Source organism: Cricetulus griseus (assembly GCF_003668045.3).
Source record: "Cricetulus griseus strain 17A/GY chromosome 1 unlocalized genomic scaffold, alternate assembly CriGri-PICRH-1.0 chr1_1, whole genome shotgun sequence".
Taxonomy (NCBI): Eukaryota; Metazoa; Chordata; class Mammalia; order Rodentia; family Cricetidae; genus Cricetulus; species Cricetulus griseus.
In genome coordinates, this window is record NW_023276807.1 from 166,688,621 (window position 1) to 166,710,303 (window position 21,683).

General features: G+C 47.5%; 1 protein-coding gene across 1 annotated transcript; it reads right to left on the reverse strand.

The window, feature by feature from the left end:
- Positions 1 to 1,365: 1,365 nt before the first annotated feature.
- On the reverse strand, positions 1,366 to 21,181 carry Fam107a (family with sequence similarity 107 member A). Its single transcript, XM_027388460.2, has 4 exons — positions 21,103 to 21,181; positions 4,447 to 4,621; positions 2,760 to 2,916; positions 1,366 to 1,464 (listed from the first exon to the last, which is right to left on the reverse strand). Exons 1-4 carry the CDS (start codon positions 21,179 to 21,181, stop codon positions 1,366 to 1,368), a joined length of 510 nt encoding a protein of 169 aa, XP_027244261.1.
- Between the last annotated feature and the right edge of the window lie 502 nt (positions 21,182 to 21,683).

The window sequence follows — 21,683 nt, forward strand, 5'->3', positions numbered from 1 at the left end:
AAAGCTGAGGCATGGGTTTCATTTTTCAGGGGGAAGGATTCAGGCTTTTCTGTAGATCTTCAAAAAGGTAGGAGCAGAAGATTCACTCAGGAAGGGGCTTTTGAGGAAGAAGAGGTGGGGTTGATCCAGACTGGGAGGGGAGGGGTTCAGGTGCCAGTAGCTGGCAATATTGACCTAAGAGGCCATTCCATCGCCATAACAGTGGGGTCTTTAAACTACCATCTATCTTTCCAGAGATGATTGGGAATCCTATATTTGTTTTCAGAAAAGCTAAGATTTTTTTCTTTTCTTTTTTGGATGGAATTGTATTGTGGTTACATTAGGAAAGAATGAAGATTGGTAGTTACAATCACAAGACCATTTGGATTTGCTAGGTTGGAGCTTTCCAGGCCAAGGGTTTCTGACTGACTCTGTGTGTGTGTGTGTGTGTGTGTGTGTGTGTGTGTGTGTGTGTGTGTGTGTGTGTGTGTGTCAGGGGGCTATGGATAGTGAATGAAGAATTTTAGGGACTTTAGAAATGGCACTGGGAACCTCCAGGCCAGGGAGCCCAGAGAGTTGTATATTTATAAAATATACCACTCCTGGGTGCTTCAGCCTAGCTGTCTACATTCAAACCAATGTCCTAGGCTTCCCGGGGAGTGTGTGAGACGTGCCCCTTGCAGGGACTGTTCACAGGACTCTGATTTCTATGTGTGTAAAGTTGGCAATGTGCTGTTATAAGCTGGAAGCGGAGCAGTGAGGTGATCAGTGAGGTGAGATGAGGTGATCAGCAGCTCCGGGGGGTGGGGGGTGGGGGGTGGGCAGGAGTAAAACAGTCAAAGCACGAGGCAAGTGGACAAGGCCCAAAGCTGCCTTTGTTAGGGCTTTTCCCACCTGGCCACAGCCTGCTGTGGCCTCCATGGCCTTCCTTGCAGCAGACAAAGCGTCTCTTCTTTGCTCTGTGAGTTCAAGACATTCTTGGCCTCAGGTCAAGCTTGAGCTGAGATACTCCCAACACTAGGAGCTGGGCTGCTCCCAAAGCAGGGGCCTGTTGGGAAGCTAAGGCAGAATGTAGGGACACTGGCCCTCCTTTCCACTTCTGCTAGGGAAGCTTACTAGTGGGTCCGATCAGGAAAGGCACCTGGGGAGGTCTTTCCTGGTAGTGGCTTCCTCTTAGCACTGGAAGGCTAGGTGCTCAGAAGGAGAAGTCCATACAGAGATTTTCCTGCGGGTTGCGGGGTATGGGTTGGAAGGGATGAGGTCCCGGAGATAGCCAGCCTCTCATGTCTGCCTTGCTGGCATCACCGTGTGTCAGGGCCTTCTGGTTCAGGAGGGCTGGAGGAGGTCTGGGCCAGATTGAGTGGCAGGAGCTGAGTGTAGAGAATTTTACAGTGCTCTCTCCTCCGTGGCAATTCTGCGCAGGTTTTCTCGGACTTTGATGAACTCAGGAGCATGGGCCTCTTCTCTCTGTGGTGGGTTTTCCAGCTGGAGGAGAGAGACACCTGTGAATTTCGCAGGGCTGGGGGGCCTCCCATTTTCAAAAGCCATGGTGTTGGACCAAAGGTTTTGTCAGTGGGAAAGCAGAAGCACCCTGGGGTGGGTTTTACCAACCATCCCAAAGTGGTAGTGGTGGTGGCTGTAGGTTGTATCAGGAGAGTAGATGCTTGAGAGAGTCATCAGGATTAACATAAAAACAAAACAAAAAAACACCCCACCCTCACTTCAGGAAACATCAAAACAGTATGCTTGAGGAAATGCCACCTGTTGTAATTTAAGAAAAGCAGCTCTGGAGAGAAGACACCAAGCAACAGGGTTCAAGCAGAGATTTTGTTTTGTTTTGTTTTAATTAGGGAAAGGGATCATAAAAGGGGGAAAGGGGAGGGGGGAGACCAGCCTCTGGGGACAGGAGCAGTGGGAGAGAGGAAAGAGGAAAGAAGAGAGGGGGGTAGTGAGGGAGGAAGCAAGGGAGGGGTGGGGGAGAGAGAGAGAGAGAGAGAGAGAGAGAGAGAGAGAGAGAGAGAGAGAGAGGGAGAGGAGACGGAGAGGGAGAGGGAGAGGGAGAGGGAGAGGGAGAGGGAGGGAGGGAGGAAGGGAGGGAGGGAGGGAGGGACATACAGCTAGAGAAAGAGGAGGATGGGAAGTGGGCAGGGTCCTTTTAAAAGGGAACATAGTGAATGTGCACAGGTGGTGCTCTTAGTGGCTGAAGCTGAGGACATACCCTGTCAGAACCCCAAGGACAGGACAGTACAGATGCCTGAATACTAACACCACCATCTTTGAATATGGACAGGGGGTGGGGTGATGTATAAATGACCTCATAAGGGTCAGGCTGCTTGCAGCCTGGGGTTCTGAGCCCTGGACCTGTTCGAGCTCTCTAACCCACATCCATTTGTAAGTGCTTTCCTCTTCCTTAATGAACTTCATCTATGCCACTATGCATGTCTTCGCCAATTCTCCCAGGACACAAGAACCTGGAAATCTTAGTGGATACCCTCTGTACCCACACGGGAACAGAGTAAGAGACCGGGTTCTCCTTGGGAAGCCTGGTTCAAATCACTTATTCCTCTGGCCTCAGACCCCCACCTCTAAAAAAGAAATGGCCTCTGCTCTCACAGGGGATCTAACTTTCAGATATGGATCTCACAGGAAAGCAGGGTCAGAGAAGTGAAGTCATTGCTAGTGTCGCACAGCAGGCCAGAGGTAGATTCCTGGTGCTGTGCTGACCTTCCCTTGGGGCCTTGGAGGAGGCTTAGATGGAGCTGCTGCTACCTCCTACCCACCTGATTCAGTCTCTGCTGTCTTCTCAGCAACTCCTGCTTGAAAGGGCACTGAAGCCTCTTAGCCTCCAGCTCCTCCTCCTTCTTCTTGATCAGTTGATTCCGGCGTCGGTGCTCCAGGACCCGCTGCAACTCAGGCTTGCTGTCTACACCCAAGCCCCTGGGGAGGTGGGAGCTATCAGGAGACACCCTTTCCCACCTTCCCAGTCTGGGCAGCAGTTTACAGGGATGCCCAATGGCCATTTTCTCTTACAGTGCTTGGGCAACACTGGAGGGGGTGACCTCACTGTCCAACGCTATAGAGAGAGGCAAAGAGCCACTGCCTCCAGAATAACAAGGCAGGTTGCAGCTACAACAGAATTTCAGCCCAGGCCACAGAGACCTGGTGACATGTGGTTGCTTTATATTTTACCAGAGCTTCTGGAGGTGGAAATGCTGAGCTGGGCTCTCTTGAAATCTCCTGGCAGTTAATTTCCTTACAAGGACAACTATTTATTCCCATTCTCCAAGACAATTATTATTATTATTATTATTATTATTATCATTATTGTTATTATTATTAAGTCTAGGAGACAAGAAACAATGCCCAGTTTTCATGTTTCCTTGATTATCAGTCACATGCAATAGTCTTTAAAATGTTTCTAGCATTTGCATTTCCCCTTTTGCAAATTCACTCTTTTTTTTTCCTTGTAGACTAAGGTACATGAATATGTTAATATTTATATTGTATATGTAATTTTCAATATAATTTATTAATATTGCAAATATTTCAGTTTGTTTGAAGCTGTTTTTTCATTGTGGTGATATTTTTGATACTTTTAATGAATGAACACTACAAAAAAACTACTTAGGACATGATAATATTACAATATTAAGTGAGCACAAACCCGCAAACAGCCCAGAGTGTAAGGGGTATCTGTTGTATGTTGGTCTCAGAATGGAAATCACAACCAGCTCCAATACAACTGGCCAGCAGAGGACTCCATGAAGGCCGCACCACCACCTTCAGCCTGGGCCATGTGAGCAGAATCCTCATAGAGGCTCCTCAACCACCCTGTCCTATATTTGACATGCTGTGATTGTTGATTGCAGACATGCCATTCCCCAGATTCCCCCTTGGCTCTTCTGCTTCACTGCTATCCTCTTGCCCAATAGGGGAACATGGCTGTGAGAGAACCGTCACTGCCTGATTCCTCAGCAACATCTGTGTGCTCTCTAATTCTCTCTGCTGGCACAACCTATCTCCCACCAAGACAGCTCCCGTCCCTGCTTTAGGCCATTCAGGAATCATCTCTTCCATGAATTCATTTATGCCCACATGCCTCTAAATCCTCCATCAATGCACACCCTGTCCTGCCTGATATTCTTCCACTCTCCTCTGGGAGGGCAGGAACTGGGCCTCCTTTTTTTGTATCCTAACTGAGGACATGGTGCCCTGCACACAATGCAATAGACGTTGAGTAAGTACATTGCATCTGTGGCATCCAAGCATGCAGCAAGTGGCTGGGAGAGAGGATGTGCCTTTCAGGGTCTCACAGTTTTGTTTGTTTGTTTGTTTGTTTGTTTGTTTGTTTTCTGGTGACCCTGTGGGACTCCAGACAATGGCCAGGCCAACCCCTAAGGAGCATTTCTCTAAGCACAGCAAGTCTGGGCAGGGTATCGCTGGACCAGACAGCTGGGTGCCATTTACCTTCTGTGGTTCATGAGCAGCTCCCGGTGTAGTTCCTGGTGGCTTCGGGAGGCCTTCACGGGGTTCAGCAGCTTCTTGGGTTTGATGAGCTCTGGATTCCACTCTTTATACTCTGGCCGAGCCATGAGTCCCCCGATGTCTGCTCTCTCCCTCTGGATCTCCGAGTACATTGAGGCTGTAGTGATGGAAAAATGAAGTTACTTTAAGGTTGTCCACAGTCCTACCCACTCTTTGGGGGCACAGCTTAGTGGGGATTCTCTTACATGGATCTTGGCTTCCGAGCAACTTGGGTAAGCTATTTGGCTATCTGACTCTTCCTTTCTGCCTCTCTGTTGTGGGAAACACCTATGGTAAATGGTTGTTGTGACTCCTGAAGATGATGTTTGTAAAGTATGTGGGGTACAGAAGTAAAATGACACCAAGACTCAAAATATGGACTGTCATGGGACTGGAGAAATGGCTCATTTTGGAAAGTATTTGCCATGCAAGCATAAGGACTCCAGTTAGACTCCCAGAACCCATGGCAAAAGTGTGGCATGATGCTGTGTGCTTGGAATTCCAGCACTGTGGGGTAGAGACAGGTAGATCCCTGGATCTCGCTGGCTAGCCTGTCCTAATGAATGAGCTCCATGTCCCAGTAAGAGACCCTGTTTCAAGATGCAAGGCAGAGCCTGAGGAATGGCATCCGAGGATGACCTCTGGCCTCCACATGTATATGCACACATGCACATCTCCATATACGCACACACTGAAGAGCATATACATGGGTCTCACTGGCTGTGCTGGATAGTTTTATGTTAACCTGACACAAGCTAGAGTTATCTGAGAAATCGAAATCCTCGATTTCCTCACGTCTCCATAACATCTAGTTGTAGGCAAGCCTGTAGGATATATGATTGGTGTGGGAGGTCCTAGTCCATGGTGGGTGGGGCCATTCCTGGGCTGGTGGTTCTGGGTGCTATAAGAAAGCAGGCTGAGCAAGCCATGGGGAACAAACCAGGAAGCAGCATTCCTCCATGGCCTCTGCATCAGCTCCTATCTCTAGGTTCCGACCTTGTTTGAGCTCCTGTCCTGACTTTCTTCAATAATAAACAGTGCTGTGGAAGTGTCAAGCAAATAAACTCTTTCCTCCCCAGGTTGTTTTAGGTCATGGTGTCTCATCACAGAAATAGTAACCCTGACTAAGACACTGGCAGAAGGAAAAAAAAAATCCCCAAACAAAAGGGATTGTGTTTGAGTCTCTGCTTTTCAACAAGCTTGTACTAGGTATAAAGGTGTGTGTGTGTGTGTGTGTGTGTGTGTGTGTGTGTGTGTGTGTGTGTGATCTGTAGCTATTGACAATTTAGATAATTGCCATGGCAAAAACAAAATATCATCCCTTATTACCACACTCCTAGCCATAGTTCCCAAGTCACTGGTAGGGGTGCAGCTTTCTCCATTTTCCACACCAGAGAGAGGTATTAGAAATACAGGGGCTACTGTGTCCCTGTTACAAAGGGATGACAGTCATCTTGTCTGCCAAGCTCATGTGCAACTGCTCTTGGTCCCACTTCTACCAGATTACTGGAACTTTGTCAGTGTACTTCAGATTTAGGTAGAAAGGCTTCTCTGCCACAGATAGCTCCCTGTTCTTGAAATGCTTTAGAGAGAGGAGAAGAGGAGAGGAGGGGAGAAGAAAGGAAAAGAGGGGAGGGGGGAGGGGAGAAGAGAGAAGGGGAAGGAAGGGGAGGGGAGAGAAGAGGAAAAGAGGTAGAGAAGGGAGGGAAGAAGAGAAGCGAAGGGAGGGGGAAAAAGAGAGGAGAAGGGAGAGGAAAAGAGAGGAGAGGAGAAGAGAAAGGAGAGGAGGGGAGAGGAGGGGAGAGGAGGGGAGAGGAGGGGAGAGGAGAGGAGAGGAGGGGAGAGGAGAGGAGAGGAGAGAGGAGAGGAGGGGAGAAGAGAAGAGAGAGGAGAGGAGGGGAGAAGAGAGGAGAGGAGAAGAGAGGAGAGGAGAGGAGAGAGAGGAGAGGAGAGGAGGGGAGAAGAGAGGAGGGGAGGAGAGAGAGAGAGAGAGGAGGAGGGGAGAGGAGAGGAGAGGAGAGAGGAGAGGAGGGGAGAAGAGAGGAGAGGAGAAGAGAGGAGAGGAGAGGAGAGAGAGGAGAGGAGAGGAGGGGAGAAGAGAGGAGGGGAGAAGAGAGGAGAGAGAGGAGAGGAGCGGAGGGTAAGGGAGAGGAGAGGAGAGGAGAGAAAAGTTCTTTAAAAAAACAAGTCACAAGGGGACAGCTGCTGCCTGGCTGTTAGCGGTTTAGAGTAATTACAGCGGATGTTAGATGAAAATTCTGCATCCCTCAGCCTAGCTTTCAGAAAAGCACCTTCACCCCTTTTCTGAGGCAGGTCTTTCTATGAAGCCCACCCGGTGCTGACCTTGCAGCCCACCTGCCTCCACTCTGTAGTACTATCAGCATCAGGCAGCATGTGTCAGCACACCTAGCTGGAGGGATCGAGCACTTTCTGTGTGGTGGGCAGAACAAGTGTCTGGTCTAGTGTGCAGTAGGTACTAAAAACGTTCTTGGTGATTGGTGATGAAACTTTTGAGGCTTTGGTCTTGAGGATCCTTATCCCTAAGTTGGTTTCCATGTGGTAATCGAGGCAGCATGCCTCTACCTCAGAAATTGAGATTCCACATTCTGTCTCAGTCTTTCTCTGTCTCTTTCCATTTCTCAGCTTAGATTGGCCTTGAACTTGTTATATAGTTGAAGATAACCTTGAATTTGTGGTTCCCCTGCCTCCAACCCAGGAATGGAAAAGTACTAATCATCTGAAGGCATTCTGGTGGTAGCCAGGTAAGGTGTCATTGTGTAGAAATACCTGCTTTTTTTTCATGCAAAAAAATATTTTTTCATTCAATATATTCTGGTTAGTTTCCCCTTCCTCAGCTCCTCCCATCGCCTCCCCAATTCCCCATCCACCCAATTCAATGCCTTCTTTCTCTAGCTTTCATTGGGAGCACAAAGGTCCTTGTGCACTAAGAGAACCAGGATTGTTAATCACACGGGGTGTCTCCTCAATGGAGGAAAAAAATTAAATTCCTGCATTCCATCCAGAAGGCTGGGAGTGGATTTTGTTAAGGACCTGGTGACCTTTTTTGCTATCTGTGGAGGCAGACCTCACCCACCCTCTGTTATAGAGACAGATCTCACCCACCTCCTTCTATAGAGACAGACCTCACCCACCCTCTGCTATAGAGACAGACCTCACCCACCCTCTGCTATAGAGACAGATCTCACCTACCCTCTGCTATAGAGACAGACCTCACCTACCCTCTGCTATAGAGACAGATCTCACCCACCCTCTGCTATAGAGACAGACCTCACCTACCTCCTGCTATAGAGACAGACCTCACTTATCCTCTGTTATAGAGACAGACCTCACCCACCTTCTGCTATAGAGACAGATCTCACCCACCCTCTGCTATAGTCAGACCTCACCCACCCTCTGCTATAGAGACAGACCTCACCCAAATCCCCCAGAATGATTATCCCAGACTCTTTCCTCCCTAGATCATTACCCACCCTTAGGGGAGCTGTCACATGTACTTTATGACCTGCTGACCTCTATTAGACCACATTAGATTCTAGGCCTATTAGCCATGTACATGATCACATGTACTTTGTAAAGGAGTGTCTTATGTAGTCACACCTTAAACTTTATTGTGTGCCTGGAATGGGAATGATTAGATGAATTGGTTCCCAGAAACCTTTTCCCAAATGGCACTGTTTTAAATATGCTGACGATGAACCGCCTGGCATTAGACTGTCCTAGGTGTGACCCAGGTTGATGAAGTTAATCTGCAACAGGTTTTCATTCTTATGCCTTTGTATGGTTCACTTCCATCTATGACACCTGCCGGGATCCCCTCATCTCTTCAAAAAACAAATGGGCACATTTAAAAACGTCTGAATAAAAATTAAAAAAGGACAAGAAATACACACACACACAGACACACGCACACACACACACACACACACAGACACACACACACACATCCAAAAACTCATAAAAACACAAAATCAGAAAGCACTACATACAAGCAAAACACCAGTAAGATATGAAAAGTATACAAATAAAGTAATCAGTTGTAGGGGACAGTGTAAGCCATGCCTGCTAGAAGCTGGCTACAGGTATGCCTGACCATGCCTGTCAGGGCATGGTCAAGGTGAGGTCAGGATGACCTGTGATAGGGTTTTAAGGGGCAGCAAGTTGCTTCTAGCAGGCGTGACTTACACTGTCCCCTACAATCAGTGGGTGTGGGGCTTCCATTAAGTGTGGTTCATAGGCCCAGTGAGACTCCATATTTTATACTAGTTTTTCTATTGCAAGCAGTTGTCAATTGGAGATAGCTTTTTGATTAAGGATGAGAGCTTTTGTCCACTTACCCTCTCAGCACTGGACCCCCCATCTAGCAGGCCCTATGCCATCTGTTTTTATTGAATTAGCATTTTCAGAAGCACCTTTTTTTTTTTTTTTTGAGACAGGGTTTCTCTGTGTAGCCCTGGCTGTCCTGGAACTTGCTTTGTAGACCAGGCTGGTCTCAAACTCACAGAGATCATTCTGCCTCTGCCTCCTAACTGCTGGGATAAAAGGTGTGTGCCACCATGCCTGGCTTGGAAACATCTCTGAATAATTATTTACTTTCTCTGTATCTTTCTTATAAGGCAATTTGTTTTCAGCTTATATTCTAATTTTTTGGTTCTTAAAAAATTGGTCATGATGCACCCTAGTTATTTATTCAATTTTGAGATAGGACCTCATGTAGTCCAGGCTAGTCTCAAAACTGCTGTAGCCAAGAATGACCTTGGACTTGTTATCTACTGGTTCCAGCCTGTGCCAGGAATCAAACTCAGGACCTAGCCTGTGCTAGGAATCAAACCCAGGACCTCATGTGTGCCAGACAAGTTCTCTACCATCTGAGCTACACCCCAGAAGCTCTAGTTACATCAAAAGGGAACTTTAGAAAACTCCTTCCCTGCCCACTAAGGGGGGATAATTTTTTAGTTGATGGTCTCAGGTCTTCTGGCAGCCAGTGTACCAGAATGTCTTGATTCAGATTAGAGCTTTAAGATCCCTGTTTGATACCCACCTCTATTACTGATTTCTCTGCAATACTCTTCATGTCCCAACTCCTCGTACTGTCCAGCCTGCTGTCACACCACACTTCAGCATTTCCCTTGACTCCCTGGCTATCTTCTCTGGCCTCACTCTCTTTGTGCCCCAGTCCTCCCAGTGAAGAGTGCTTCTAATTAGCTATGCCATCTTTCAAAGAACTAAATATTGCCATCATGGTATGGCAGTAATAGAAACAAGTTGCATAACTTTGGGAAATTTATGTAACAATATTTAAAATATAATATTACAATTATTTAATAATAATATTTTTAAAAGACATAATTATAGCCAGCAGTGATGGCACACATCTTTAATCCCAGCACTTAGGAGGCAGAGGCAGGTGGATCGCTGTGAGTTTGAGGCCAGCCTGGTCTACAAAGTGTGTTCCAGAACATCCAGAACTGTTACACAGAGAAATCCTGTCTCAAAAAAAAAAAAAAAAAAAAAAAAGAAAGAAAGAAACAAGAAAGAAAGAAAGGAAGGAAGGAAGAAAGAATGAAGGACAGAAGTCATACCTGTATACTCAGGAAAACAATAGGAAAGAAATTAACACAAAATAAATACACATAATTGAGAGCCTTACACAACTGGAATGGCCATTGAGAAAGTACGGAATAATTTATACCATACATTCTGCAGATGCTTGCACTCCTATCATTTATTTGCCAAGTATTGTGGTAGCACTAGGTACACAGCAGGGAGCCAAGCAAGTGTGTGTGTGTGGGGGGGGGATGCTTTAAAGATTACCAGTAGGCCAGCCTCATTCAGGTGCTGGGAGGGCCTCTGTGAAGAGTTGGGGCCCAATTGAGCCTTTCGAGTGAAGTGGAAGCTGCTCCAGGCCTGGGACACAGCTGTCTGGCTCCCACACCTTGAACAAGCTGGGTCTGTTCTGGGAACACAAAGGCACAGTGTACCCTGAGTGGCAAGATCTGATGGTGGAGTGTTCGAAATGAGGGTAGACAGTTGGCTTCAGGTCTGGGAAAGGGCGAGGCAGATTGGATTTCTAAAAGGTCATGCTGGCTGCCATGTAGGGGAAATGGTCAACAGGCTTTAGGAATTTTTATTTCCTTCACTTTCAGTGTGCTGCTTCTGTTTGCTTGTTACTCTCCCATTGCATTCCAGAGAAACTTTGGCTTGGCCTGACTGTCCACCTTTATCCCCAGGCCACCTCCTCCATCTTGGTTTTCAGGGTACTCTGGGAAGACAAGCCTTGTCTGGCTTAATCTTCCATTGTCACTGTCTTGAAATACCTCACACATGTTGGAAAGTAACCCTTCATTTTGTACTGGGCCCTGCAGATGGGGTCACCTCACACCCCAGGTCCATCAGTGGCTAGCTCTGGCTTCAGGATCTCTCTGGGCCCTCCACTCTTTTTAAATTAAATCTATGGTGTGTGATGAGGCAGCCATCTCTAAAAGGGCAGCTGTAGCTGGGGAAGCTGCCTTTGCCTGTAAAGTACTGAACTCCAGTAGGTGTGTGTGTGTGTGTGTGTGTGTGTGTGTGTGTGTGTGTAGGTGTGTACAGAATGAGGAAAGAAGGGCTCATGGGCATCCTAGTGTTTAAGAACTACACTGTGAGGCTTCTAGCCTTTTAATTTGATAGCTGAGTCTTCTGTGTGGAAAACTTTGTGTAGGTCCTCTCATGGAAGATATTGCTCACTTGGAGGCCTTGGATCTGTGTGGCCACACCCTGCCTCACTACAGGTGGCAGCCCTGTTGTTGATAGGAGTCCTCTATGCTTGGTATTTGACAAGGCACTGTATAACTTCAAAGCAGAAGAAACTCTGGATTATCCTGGAGGTCAGGTGGGACACCTCAGGTAGAAATCTGGGGTCACTCCCAAAGCTGCTGGTGTTCTGAACAATCCAACACCATTGGGGATGTGACCATGATGAGGCAAAGAAGTGGACATCAGACAGGCCAGCTCTGAAAGAAAACAAGCTTGCAGGGGAGAGGAAGGGCTGGTGACTTAAAGGAGACATGGAAGTATCTGCCATTCACATCTGTCCCCAAGCCACTGCAGAATTCTGTACAGGGAGCTGATGCTCACAAGGCTCTTGGCAAATGGCTAGCTCTGAGTTGAAGGCTTTTGAAGGCTTTGTGCTGGTTCCCAGGGCTTGCAAAGACAGCAAAGCAGCTTGTGAGTTGACCTCTCAGGCCTCAACTCCTATAGAGTCAACCAGGAATAGTAGCCTAGGATTGCAGTGTGGCCCCCTTATTAGCCGCCATCACTGCTAAATACATGCTGTTCCTAGCTTTGGACTGAGGTCTCTTATTTTCTTAAAAAAGGAGATGGTAGTTAAGCCATTAGAAAGAGATAGGGAAGCAGGGATTGGAATGGAGGGGGATGGAGAGAAAGAAGGAGGGAAGGGAGGGAGACAGTCAAGCCGCTTTGCTCCAGCCAAGTGACTCTAGTTGACCTTGGTTGGCCAGTCACTGCAAGCAGGTCTGGTTGAGGGCACATTTCTTAGGTCTTCTCTAGAGAATCGCAGTGTTGGAAGACTGAGGAGCTCCTGCTGGACATAAGGCTCTGCAGCCAGAAGTGTCAGCTAAATGAGTGGACTGTGTGTCTCTAAGAGGGCAGATGGTTTTGGAGTAAGCATGGGACTTGGTCTGTATCTCGTGATTGTCCTGAATACAACTCATTTTATAGTTGAGGAGGTCAAGGCCCCTTATGCCAAGATACATGTTAGGTAGTTAGCAAAGCCAGGATCTTTGGACTTCAAACCTAGCACTCTTTCTATCATGGCATGCCCCCCAGAAATGGCATATCTTTGATTTAATAGAACAGATTTACTTTACTTTTACCTTGGCTCTCTCTGTGTGCTCAAGAAACCCAATGGGAGAAGCAGCTGAGTCCCTTTGATAGCCGAGAAAATTAAGGCCAGGGAACCAGCCTGTGAGAAATGCAAACATTGCCCTGCCATTTGAAGCCACAGGCCTGGCAGCCTTCACTCCCTGTCCCTCTAAACCTCCCTGGTCCAGTATCAATAGACCCAGAATGGAGGCTTTGAGAAATGCTGGCAAGGGAAGGAGAAACATTCAGAAAAGTGACAAGCTGGCTACCACATGTCCTGCTTGCCCTTTCCTCCCCTGCGGGTGGCGCGCATTTGTGGCTCACTAGCTGGTAACCTAAGAACATATCTGGCAACACTTCCAGGTCTCCCTGCAACCTCAGGCCAACCTTCTTGAAACTGCCTGTCCATCTGGATAAGAGGACTCCACACTGGCTTCCTCAACTCTTTGTCTTGGTCCCCTAGGGACTTTCTAGGCAGTGAGAAGTGTTGGGTTTGAAGTGGGCCATACCGGGTCCTCTGCAAGGCTAGGGATGGTGCCATGCTGTTGAGCAGGAACCAGTGTGAGCAGACCTCTCACACTGCTACCCATGTGGTGCGATACCAGCCCATTCCACCTGAGAGCTAGCTCAGGGGTTAGTCACAGCAGGAGTTACCAACCTTTTGCGGTAGGAAACCACCAGGATCCAAGCTGCTCAGAAACCTATGTGCAAGGGACAGCCTCAAATTTAGAAACCATCCTGTTTATAGCAGCATATACATGCAGTCCCGTAGGGCCTGGTTTCTCTAGTCTCAGACTGGCCTTTTATGACATGATGCTAAAGCCAAGTTCACCAGCAAGGTAGGCATCACCGTACAGGCTGAGGACTGTGCTACGCATCTAGCCCTGGACCCCTTGAACTCCCAATAAGCTGAGAAGGTAGGTGGCCTCCTCTTAGGAGCAAATTACCAAGCCTCAGAGATGTCAGATCAGACAGCCAGTGAATAAAGGAACCAGAACCTGAGCTGAGTTCTCCTGCCCAAACCCAACTTCTGTGTTCTTCTCATTGCATATAGAACCTGGGCTTTTGTCTATGTGTTGATTATTTAGTGACCCTACGCACCACTAATTTTTAATAATGGATCTAGGAGAAGTTGTAGCAGACATTCAATTCCTCTCAGTATTTAGAAGCCAAAGATCAACCAGGCTGCAGAGCTGTAACTGAGAGCCCACTCAATTCCTGTCCCCACCCCCACTTTATATCCCTATATCATTCACCCCAGTGAGACAGAGTCCAGGTACCTAAATTCCACGGGCTCAGTTGCCAGGACAGCTTGCTCCAAGGTCTCTCTCCTTGCCTCCACCTTCTTCCAGAACACAGCCTGACAGCATGAGACAGAATAGACCAGAGTCTCTGAGTAGTGCCTGGACTGTGAGCTCCTCTGCAACTCTCAGACGTAGGGAGTCCTAAGCAGGTCACAGGGCTGAAGCAGCCGCCCCCAAAGGGCGGGCATTAAACTCCCCGAGATGGGAGGCAGTTTTGCATTCCTGTTTATTCTGATATCAATAAAAAGGAACTGTTGCTATAGAAACTGTTATTTCACTTGGTGAGTGGCCATGTCCACGACTCAGAACACCATGTCCAAGCCACCCTGATTGAGAGGCACAAATAAATACCTGTTTTGTCACATTGATGAGGAATAAGAATCATGCCAAGCTTTGTTCTGAGCAGCTTCTAGCTGCTGTGGAGGAATTTCCCTTTTTAGTATGGGAGGGGATTCCAGCACTTCCCTCAAGGAGCGGGAAACCACGCTTCCTGCTGCAGCAAGGGATTCTTTAGAACACAGCTCTCGGGGTGCTAGCAGGGACTGACCTTTAGTCAGTTCTTGGTTATCTTCCAGGCACAAGTGTAAGTAACATTATGACACGAAGTTATCATTTACAAACCTGTTGAGCTGCATTGGACACACTTGTGGTTTGAAAAATTCATGCATACTGGGTGGTGCTGGCTCACACCTTTAATCCCAGCACTTGGGAGGCTGAGGCTGGCAGATCTCTGAGTTCAAGGGCAGCCTGGTCTACAGAGCAAGCCCCATGAAAGCCAGGCTAACCAGAGAAATCCTGCCTCTAAAAAACAAAACAAACAACAAAATGCATATTAACTTCATACCTGGAACTTCACAGAAGAAGCAGTCGGATGTAGGCAGGACAAGGGCAGCTGATGGGGTGTATACCCAGATCTGATCTGAGCCCAACCCTTTCTATACTTTGGCTTCTGTGGCTGGGTGATAACCGCAGTGAGATGGTGTCCACTAATACACCCTACAGAGAGAACTGGCATGTGCTAAGGGCCCCAACATACATGCTTGTGCCTGGCCACAATGAAACTGTGTGCAAATAAAAGCTGAGGACATGGGTAGAACCTCAAAGCAAATCCATGTGCTGATAGATCAGATGTCTTCCCCTCACCCCTGAACTAGGTTCTGCTTGAGCCTGGGGAGTGTTCCTGCCTTTGGCATTATCCTGTGCTCCCCAGTGAGGAGACCAGCACCTGCCAGTGAACTAGGCCTTCGTTCCAGTTCACTTTCTCATGAACTTTGGTTAACCAGGAGCAGTAAGGACCAGGGAACACATCACGGGTAAGTAGATGATATATGGAGCATGCAGTTTTGGGTTCTTTTTGACCACAGCATCTGTTCATTTAGCTAACATCTACTGAGTACGTACTCCATTACTGGCATGACCTAAGTGGACATATGATGAGAAGGAGACAGATATTGTCCCTGTCCTCAGGGAATCCACATTCAGTGTGTGTGTGTGTGTGTGTGTGTGTGTGTGTGTGTGTGTGTGTGTGAGTGAGAGAGAGAGAGAGAGACAGAGAGAGAGAGACAGAGAGAGAGAGAGACAGAGAGAGAGAGAGAGAGAGAGAGAGAGAGAGAGAGAGAGCAGATAAGGAGACACACAAGAAAACATCAATCATTGATGCCTAACTGAGTGAAGGAAGGGCAGTGATGGAAAACTTGGGAAAGCAGGCATGGCAGAGGCTGACCTATAAGAAATTGGCCATTGTTTATGTGGGAGAGGTTTCCAGAGTGAGAGCAGCTACTATCAATGCTCTAGAGTGAGCATGAGCTGGGAATGGTAGAAGAAGGCCAGGGGAACTGCAGTGAGGCAGCAGGGAGATGGTGGAAGGGCCTGGAAAAGGGAGGCGTGGGAGGGTACTCCCAGTGTTCGGAAGCCACGGAAACTTAAGAGTTGCACATTCTCCGGCCTGAGTCAATGTTCTAGAAACAATGTGTAGTCCTCTATGCTTATTGCACCCAAGTTCTGCCTTTCTGGAAATTCCTGGAATGGTAGCCTCCCCCAGCTTCCCACCCGGCTTACTTCACTTCACTTAGCTCTCCTAGTAGAATAGGGCGACAAGAGTCTTGTCAAGGACTGGGGGTGTAGTTCAGCTGTAGAATGCTAGCCTGGCATGCAGGAAGTCTTAGGGTCTGTCTCCAGCACTGCATAAAACTGGGTGTGATGGCTCATACTTGTGATCCCAGAACTGGGGAGGTAGAGGCAGAAAGATTAGTAGTTCAAGACCATTTTCACCTACGTAGCCTGTTCAAGGCCAGCCTGGGCCACAGGAGACTTCATTAAAAAAAAAAAAAAAAAAAAAAAAAAAGACTTGTCAACTATTATTGCTACCCTTTCTTCATCTTATTCTACAGAGAAGGAACTGGTTGTTTCTTAAGGGATTTCAGTGACCCATCAGAACCAAGCCTTCTGATAACTGAGGATCTAAGGGCTTAAGGAAGGACTCTGTCAGCTTCTGCGTATGTCTGGGCTCCCCATATCAGCCATGGCTACCATTCCTACTGCCCACTCCCTCCTCTAGAAAGTCCTGCTTGCAGGTCCACAATGATGGATGACCAAGGACAGTTGGGCACAAAACTTCAGGGTAGCTGTTATTTCCTCTGTGCAACCAGATCTCTCTATGCAGTTGCTTCTAAGGCTTTTGTCACAGCCTAACTTGGTGCAGACCCAGCAGGCATACACACTAGGCTGGCAGCTCAACATCAGGGGCCTTCCCTTATTGTCATGATTTCTGCCCCAATACTGAGATGCTTGCTATTGATTAAACATGAAGTATTCCCCACAAAAGCTAAAGTGCTGAAGGCATAGTCTCCATATGTACTGTTGAGAAGCAACTAGGCCATGATTACCTCACCTTCATCAATAGATCAACCACTGATGGGTTCACAGTTGAATAGACTATCAGAGTAAGAAGTAGGTCTCTGGGATGGGGTGACTTTGGGTACATCTTATCCCTGTCCCCTACCCCTGGACATCATAAGGTAAGCAGTGGTCTTCTCCCATGATTCTGCTTGTCATGCTCTTAAAAGCAATAAATAGAAGTAGCTGACCATGATTGCAATCACTGGGACCATGACTAGGTTAAGTATTTTCTCCTTTTATATTAATTTTCTTGGGTATTTTGTCATTTTATTTAAAATAGTGCTCAAAAAACTATAGCTGACTTGAAGATATCCAAAGCATCGACACCAAGAGCTTGCTGTAGCTCTTCCTGTCTTGTGTGAGTGCTCATGACACTGCACAGGAGATGGGTAGTCAGAGGCACCACTGTTCAAACCACAGCCATCATCAATAAGAGAAATCGCAGCACCTTATGAAGGGCATAGTCAACCTGTAAAGGATGTCCCTACATTGTAGGGGAAACCACACCTAGTATGATCCCCTTCCTTAAAAACAAATAAGTGCATACATAGAGAATCCATTTCTGTGTAAACAAGTTTGTCAGCAGGGGGTCAGTTCTATGGGAATAAATCCCAACTGTCATTGCTAGGTATCACTGGATGTGAAAAAGAGAAAGCTAGGTACATGCTCATAGATTGGTGTATCAGGACTTTTAATGGGACCTAGATAAGGAATTGTGTGTGTGTGTGTGTGTGTGTGTGTGTGTGTGTGTGTGTGTCTGGTTCTGTGGCTCAAAACCTGGACCTTGGGAATGTTAGACACGTGATCTATCACTAAGGCCCTTGCCCGGCCCAGGAATATGGATTTAACATACTCCCCTTGGGGAATCCTTTGTATTAAAGTTTGAGAACTACTGTTTGATACAATGCAGTTATAAACCCGTGTCTTTTTTTTTTTCTGTTCTGTAATGTTTATGGCTTAAAAATGAGCAAACCCATCCATACCTTGCTTTTGTCAGAGAAAATCAGTAAGGATGCAAAAGTATGGGGGAAAGCCATCTCTTCCAAGCAGCTGTCCTGAGAGTCAGTTTGGAATCCTGTTTAGTTCATGCTTATTCATTTTGAGTATAGGAGAATAGGGCCCTTAAACTAATGAATCTAGCAGGAGATTGTTCCAGAAATCTTCAGGGCTCAAGGTGGAGCTGCTGCCTCTCTGTCCCCTGTTTTTTTCTTTCATCTGAAACAAAGAGCCTCAGAAGTCAGTGGGCAGAATTCTTACCCAGTCCCACAGTGGAAGCCCAAAGGAGACTGCCAAGCTCCCGGCCATGCCCCCACCCCCTAGTCTCCTGGAAGTATGAGAGGAAGGGTATTATTAAAGACCAGGGAAGGTACCTCACTGAGGGCAGGGCATTTCTTGCTGTAGTGCACAAAAAACCTCCACAAACAGCTTCCCTTTTATTTCAGCTTAGTTTTCTTCAGCTCAGTAGCAACAAAGGCAATTCAGATGGGCCCACAAATGTCAGAGAAGCTCCCATAGCAACTTGAAACTTCTTCCTTGATCCTGTGTTTTGGAATCTCAATTTCCAAAGAAGCCCACAAAATAGTCCTAGGATCAAACTTGCCACCTCTCTGGATGGGGTGCTGGGTTGGGGGCAGGGGCTCAGGAAGAAGCTTGCTCCAGTAGAGCTTGCCATGAGGCTCACAGAGATTGTAAAGTGGTGAAAGGTTGCCTTTCCAAGTTTGAACTGGGAAACATTTACCCCGGGAAGGGATTTCAAGCGTGAAGACAGGAAGTGGGGCAGGGCAGCAAGAACCAAGAGTTCTTTTTCCAAAAACTGGCTCTTAACCCATTGCCATTGGCATGGTGAATTTGGTCTCTAAGAGTGATCTTACCCCTATTTCATTTTCCTATCAGTGAGACAAACCAGGATATATTCTGTTGTTCCCTCCCTTTCCCGTGCCTCCCAGGTGTATGTATGTGTGATGGGAAGATCATAGAAAGCCATCTAACTTCAGAAAGCCCATGGTTGCAGGCCTGGGGGAAGGGTGGGGGAAAGCAGCACTCCTAGAATTTAATTCAGATAAACAATGGATTTTTTTGTTTTGTTTGTACAAGCACATCCATTTTATCTTTGGAGCTACTTGCAATAAACTCTTCTTTGTTGTTTATGTGAGGTTCAAATTGCACCAGGGTTCAGGTCTTTTTGTTGTTTGTTTGTTTGTTTGTTTGTTTGTAATGTTCCTTGGCAATAGTAGTGGAATGGAGGTTTTACTGCCCCCTGGTGGCTAACAAGGAGTACAGACCTGGGGAGGTACCAGGATGCAGACAGAAGCCTTTCTCCCCAGGGTGAAAGTAATACTTGCCTGGTAGACTTTTATGGAAGGACAATAGCTTTCCAGGTATGACTGAGCATGAGTTATATCACAGAGTGAGTTCTTCCAGTCAGGGGGCTATGAGTATCTGTGCCAACCCAGGCACCAACATTGGATGGACTGCTGTACAGCTAGGAGACCTTCAACATGCCTTCCTCATCTCTATAACTGGGCAGTTGTTCTGAAGAATGGAGGACATAGGCATGGCAACCTCAGCCCCAGAGCTGGGCCACCTGCCTAAGTGATGCTATTACATCATGTAACAGCATTAAAGTTCCCACTGAAGTGAAAAAACTGGAAATTCAGTATGAAACAAATGTACAGGTAAACTATTCCTGGGATAAACTAGAAGGCAACATCCTTAAGTGTAACTATCAGGTGTTTGTAGCTAGTAGGATTATGGGGTAAGTCCTGCCCCTTTGATCTATGGATGCAAGCATCACTATATTGCAGAGATGGGAACAATTGTCACTCTTTGTCTAAATCAGTGATTCTCAGCCTTCCTTTAATACAATCTCTCAGTTGTGGTGACCCCCCAACCATAAAATTATTTCATTGCTACTTCACAACCATAATTTTGCTAGTTATAAATCGTAATGTAAATATCTGATATGCAGGATATCTGGTATGTGACCCCTGTGGAACCCCAAACAAGTTGAGAACCACGGATCTAATCATACTTTGGAGAGGTAGCTCTGAGTTTGAAAGTGTTTTCTGTCTCTGGGGAGGGTGGAAACCTCCTTAGCAGACTATGGGCTGCTGTTGCAGCTCTGTGGAACTGTCACCTTATTCACTAAAGGGAGAGGATGATTAGTGCGACCTGGCAGAACTGGGAAGGTGGAACTAAACATTTGATGTTTCTAGTGCTTACTCTATCAGTAAGCACTCAGCCCTCAGGGAGGCCTCAGGGAGACAAGCCTGTGACTCGGGAGCTCTGACTTGTCTGCTGTGTAGATGCACCAAAAGTTGAGAAAAACATTCACAGCTAGAGAAAACTCAGGGTCTTTCGGGTTAGGGAACCTTGCTGCCCGCTTTAGGAGAACGGGCACCTCAACACGGAACTTTGAAATCTGATTCTTCTATTGGGGGTTGCTGGCTTTATGCAGGCAAGGAAGCCCCCAGGAAGCCATTGTTGGTTTTGAATCCTTGGTAAGTTATTGTTTGGGGACTTAAGAGAACCCTTGTTCAAATGTTCACAACCAGTAACTAGGCGGCAATATCTCAGTCGGCAGGGGCGGGAGTTGGGGGTGGGGTCGGGGTGGTGCAGGGCAGCAACTCTGATCCCTAAGCTGTAGGCGGACCCAACGGCGCCTTGGACCCAGTCTGCCGACTCTTGGCTGAGACCCATTCCTTGCAGAGAAGGCTGCTGGTCAGGGAGCCAAATCCGTTGACACTTTCAAATCACTTTTACCGTTCCCCAAACCCCCTCCCTGAGTTCAGCTCCAGAAGGAAACATCCTAAGCCCTCATCAAGGGCATTTTCTCCCTTTTTTCTATATCTCGATGTTTTCCCAAACTATTTTTATGCTGACCATATATTCATTTATTTTATTATTTGGCTAAAAGGCCTTTAAAGTTTCCTGAGTAGAAAATACAGTGCTTCTCCGCACATAAGAAAACAAAAAGTTTAGAGATGAACACCTGCCATCCAACCACATCCACAACATCCAAAAGACCGCCATATGCCTCCTTCCCAATTTTTTGCACGCCCACATTTAGCAAATGCCTTATGAGCTGCCTGACCCATGCTGTCCCCTCATCATGGGCAACCGTGGTGGCCAAGACTCAGGGCTTTCTTCCTCCGTGGAATTCCTTCCTGCTTGGCTGTCAGACCTCCCTCCCTCCCTGACTGCCAGTGCACGCTCTTGGGAACACTGCCAGGTACTAACCCCGACAGGGACCTCGCGGAACCCCTGCAGGCAGGATGTGGAGTGGAAGCACAAGTTTGCATTTGTGCATGCTCATGTGTTTCCTCACTCAGGATGAGGGCAAAGGATGGAAGGAAAAAATGAGAAAAAAATAAAGGAAGGACAGAGCAAAGAGTGATGGAGAAACGTCAAAGCTTTGAGATGATGGGAACCAAAAAACCTGGGCACCAAGAAAGGAAGAACCAGGACCCTGCAGTCTGCAGAGGGTGGTCCCGGCGGCGACGTGGTTTCCACTTACCCGACCTGAGCAGCATCGCCCGGTACAGCCCGGTGGCTTCAGCGGGTGCCTTGCCCCACTCGCCCAGCTTCTGCGCCATGCCTTGAGCTGAGTGTCCCGATCGCAGAGTCTGGACTGGGGGCCTGAGCAGCGTCTCAGTGATAGTGAAGCCCTGCTGCTCCACCCGCCCAGGGATCCGGTTACCTTAGGCTTCTGAGACACAGCGGTGGTGTAAGACCGCTGGGAGCACAGGCAGTCTCTGTGCCCGGAGCAGTCAGGGCGCAGCGGGCGTCTGGACACCCTTGCAGCATCACATGGAGCACGGCCCGGCTTCCTTCCAGCCTGGCCTCTTGCCTACCTGGCCCAGTTCTTGGCCTCTGGCCTCTGTGAAGGCTACAAGCAGGTATGGGATTCGGGAGCGCCATTCCTGGGATCCATTCCCAGCCAGGCTGGTGAAAAGAAGCCCAGGGTCCTCTTCTGAGATGAGTGGAGAACGATAGTCCTTCACCCACAGGGTTACTAAGGTGAGGCTTGGCAGGGGTATACATGAAGTGCTAAGAACCCGGCAGTTCGGAGCAAACACTATGCATCTGTACTTTTGA

Bases quoted from the DNA above. Each gene is read 5' to 3' on its own strand.
- Fam107a (XM_027388460.2), bottom strand. From the start codon at position 21,181: ATGGCGCAGAAGCTGGGCGAGTGGGGCAAGGCACCCGCTGAAGCCACC. The intron at 4,622-21,102 runs GTAAGTGGAAAC...CCATCACTACAG, and splicing joins GGCGATGCTGCTCAGGTCGG to CCTCAATGTACTCGGAGATC. The intron at 1,465-2,759 runs GTGGGTAGGAGG...TCTCTCCTCCAG, and splicing joins GACAGCAGAGACTGAATCAG to CTGGAAAACCCACCACAGAG.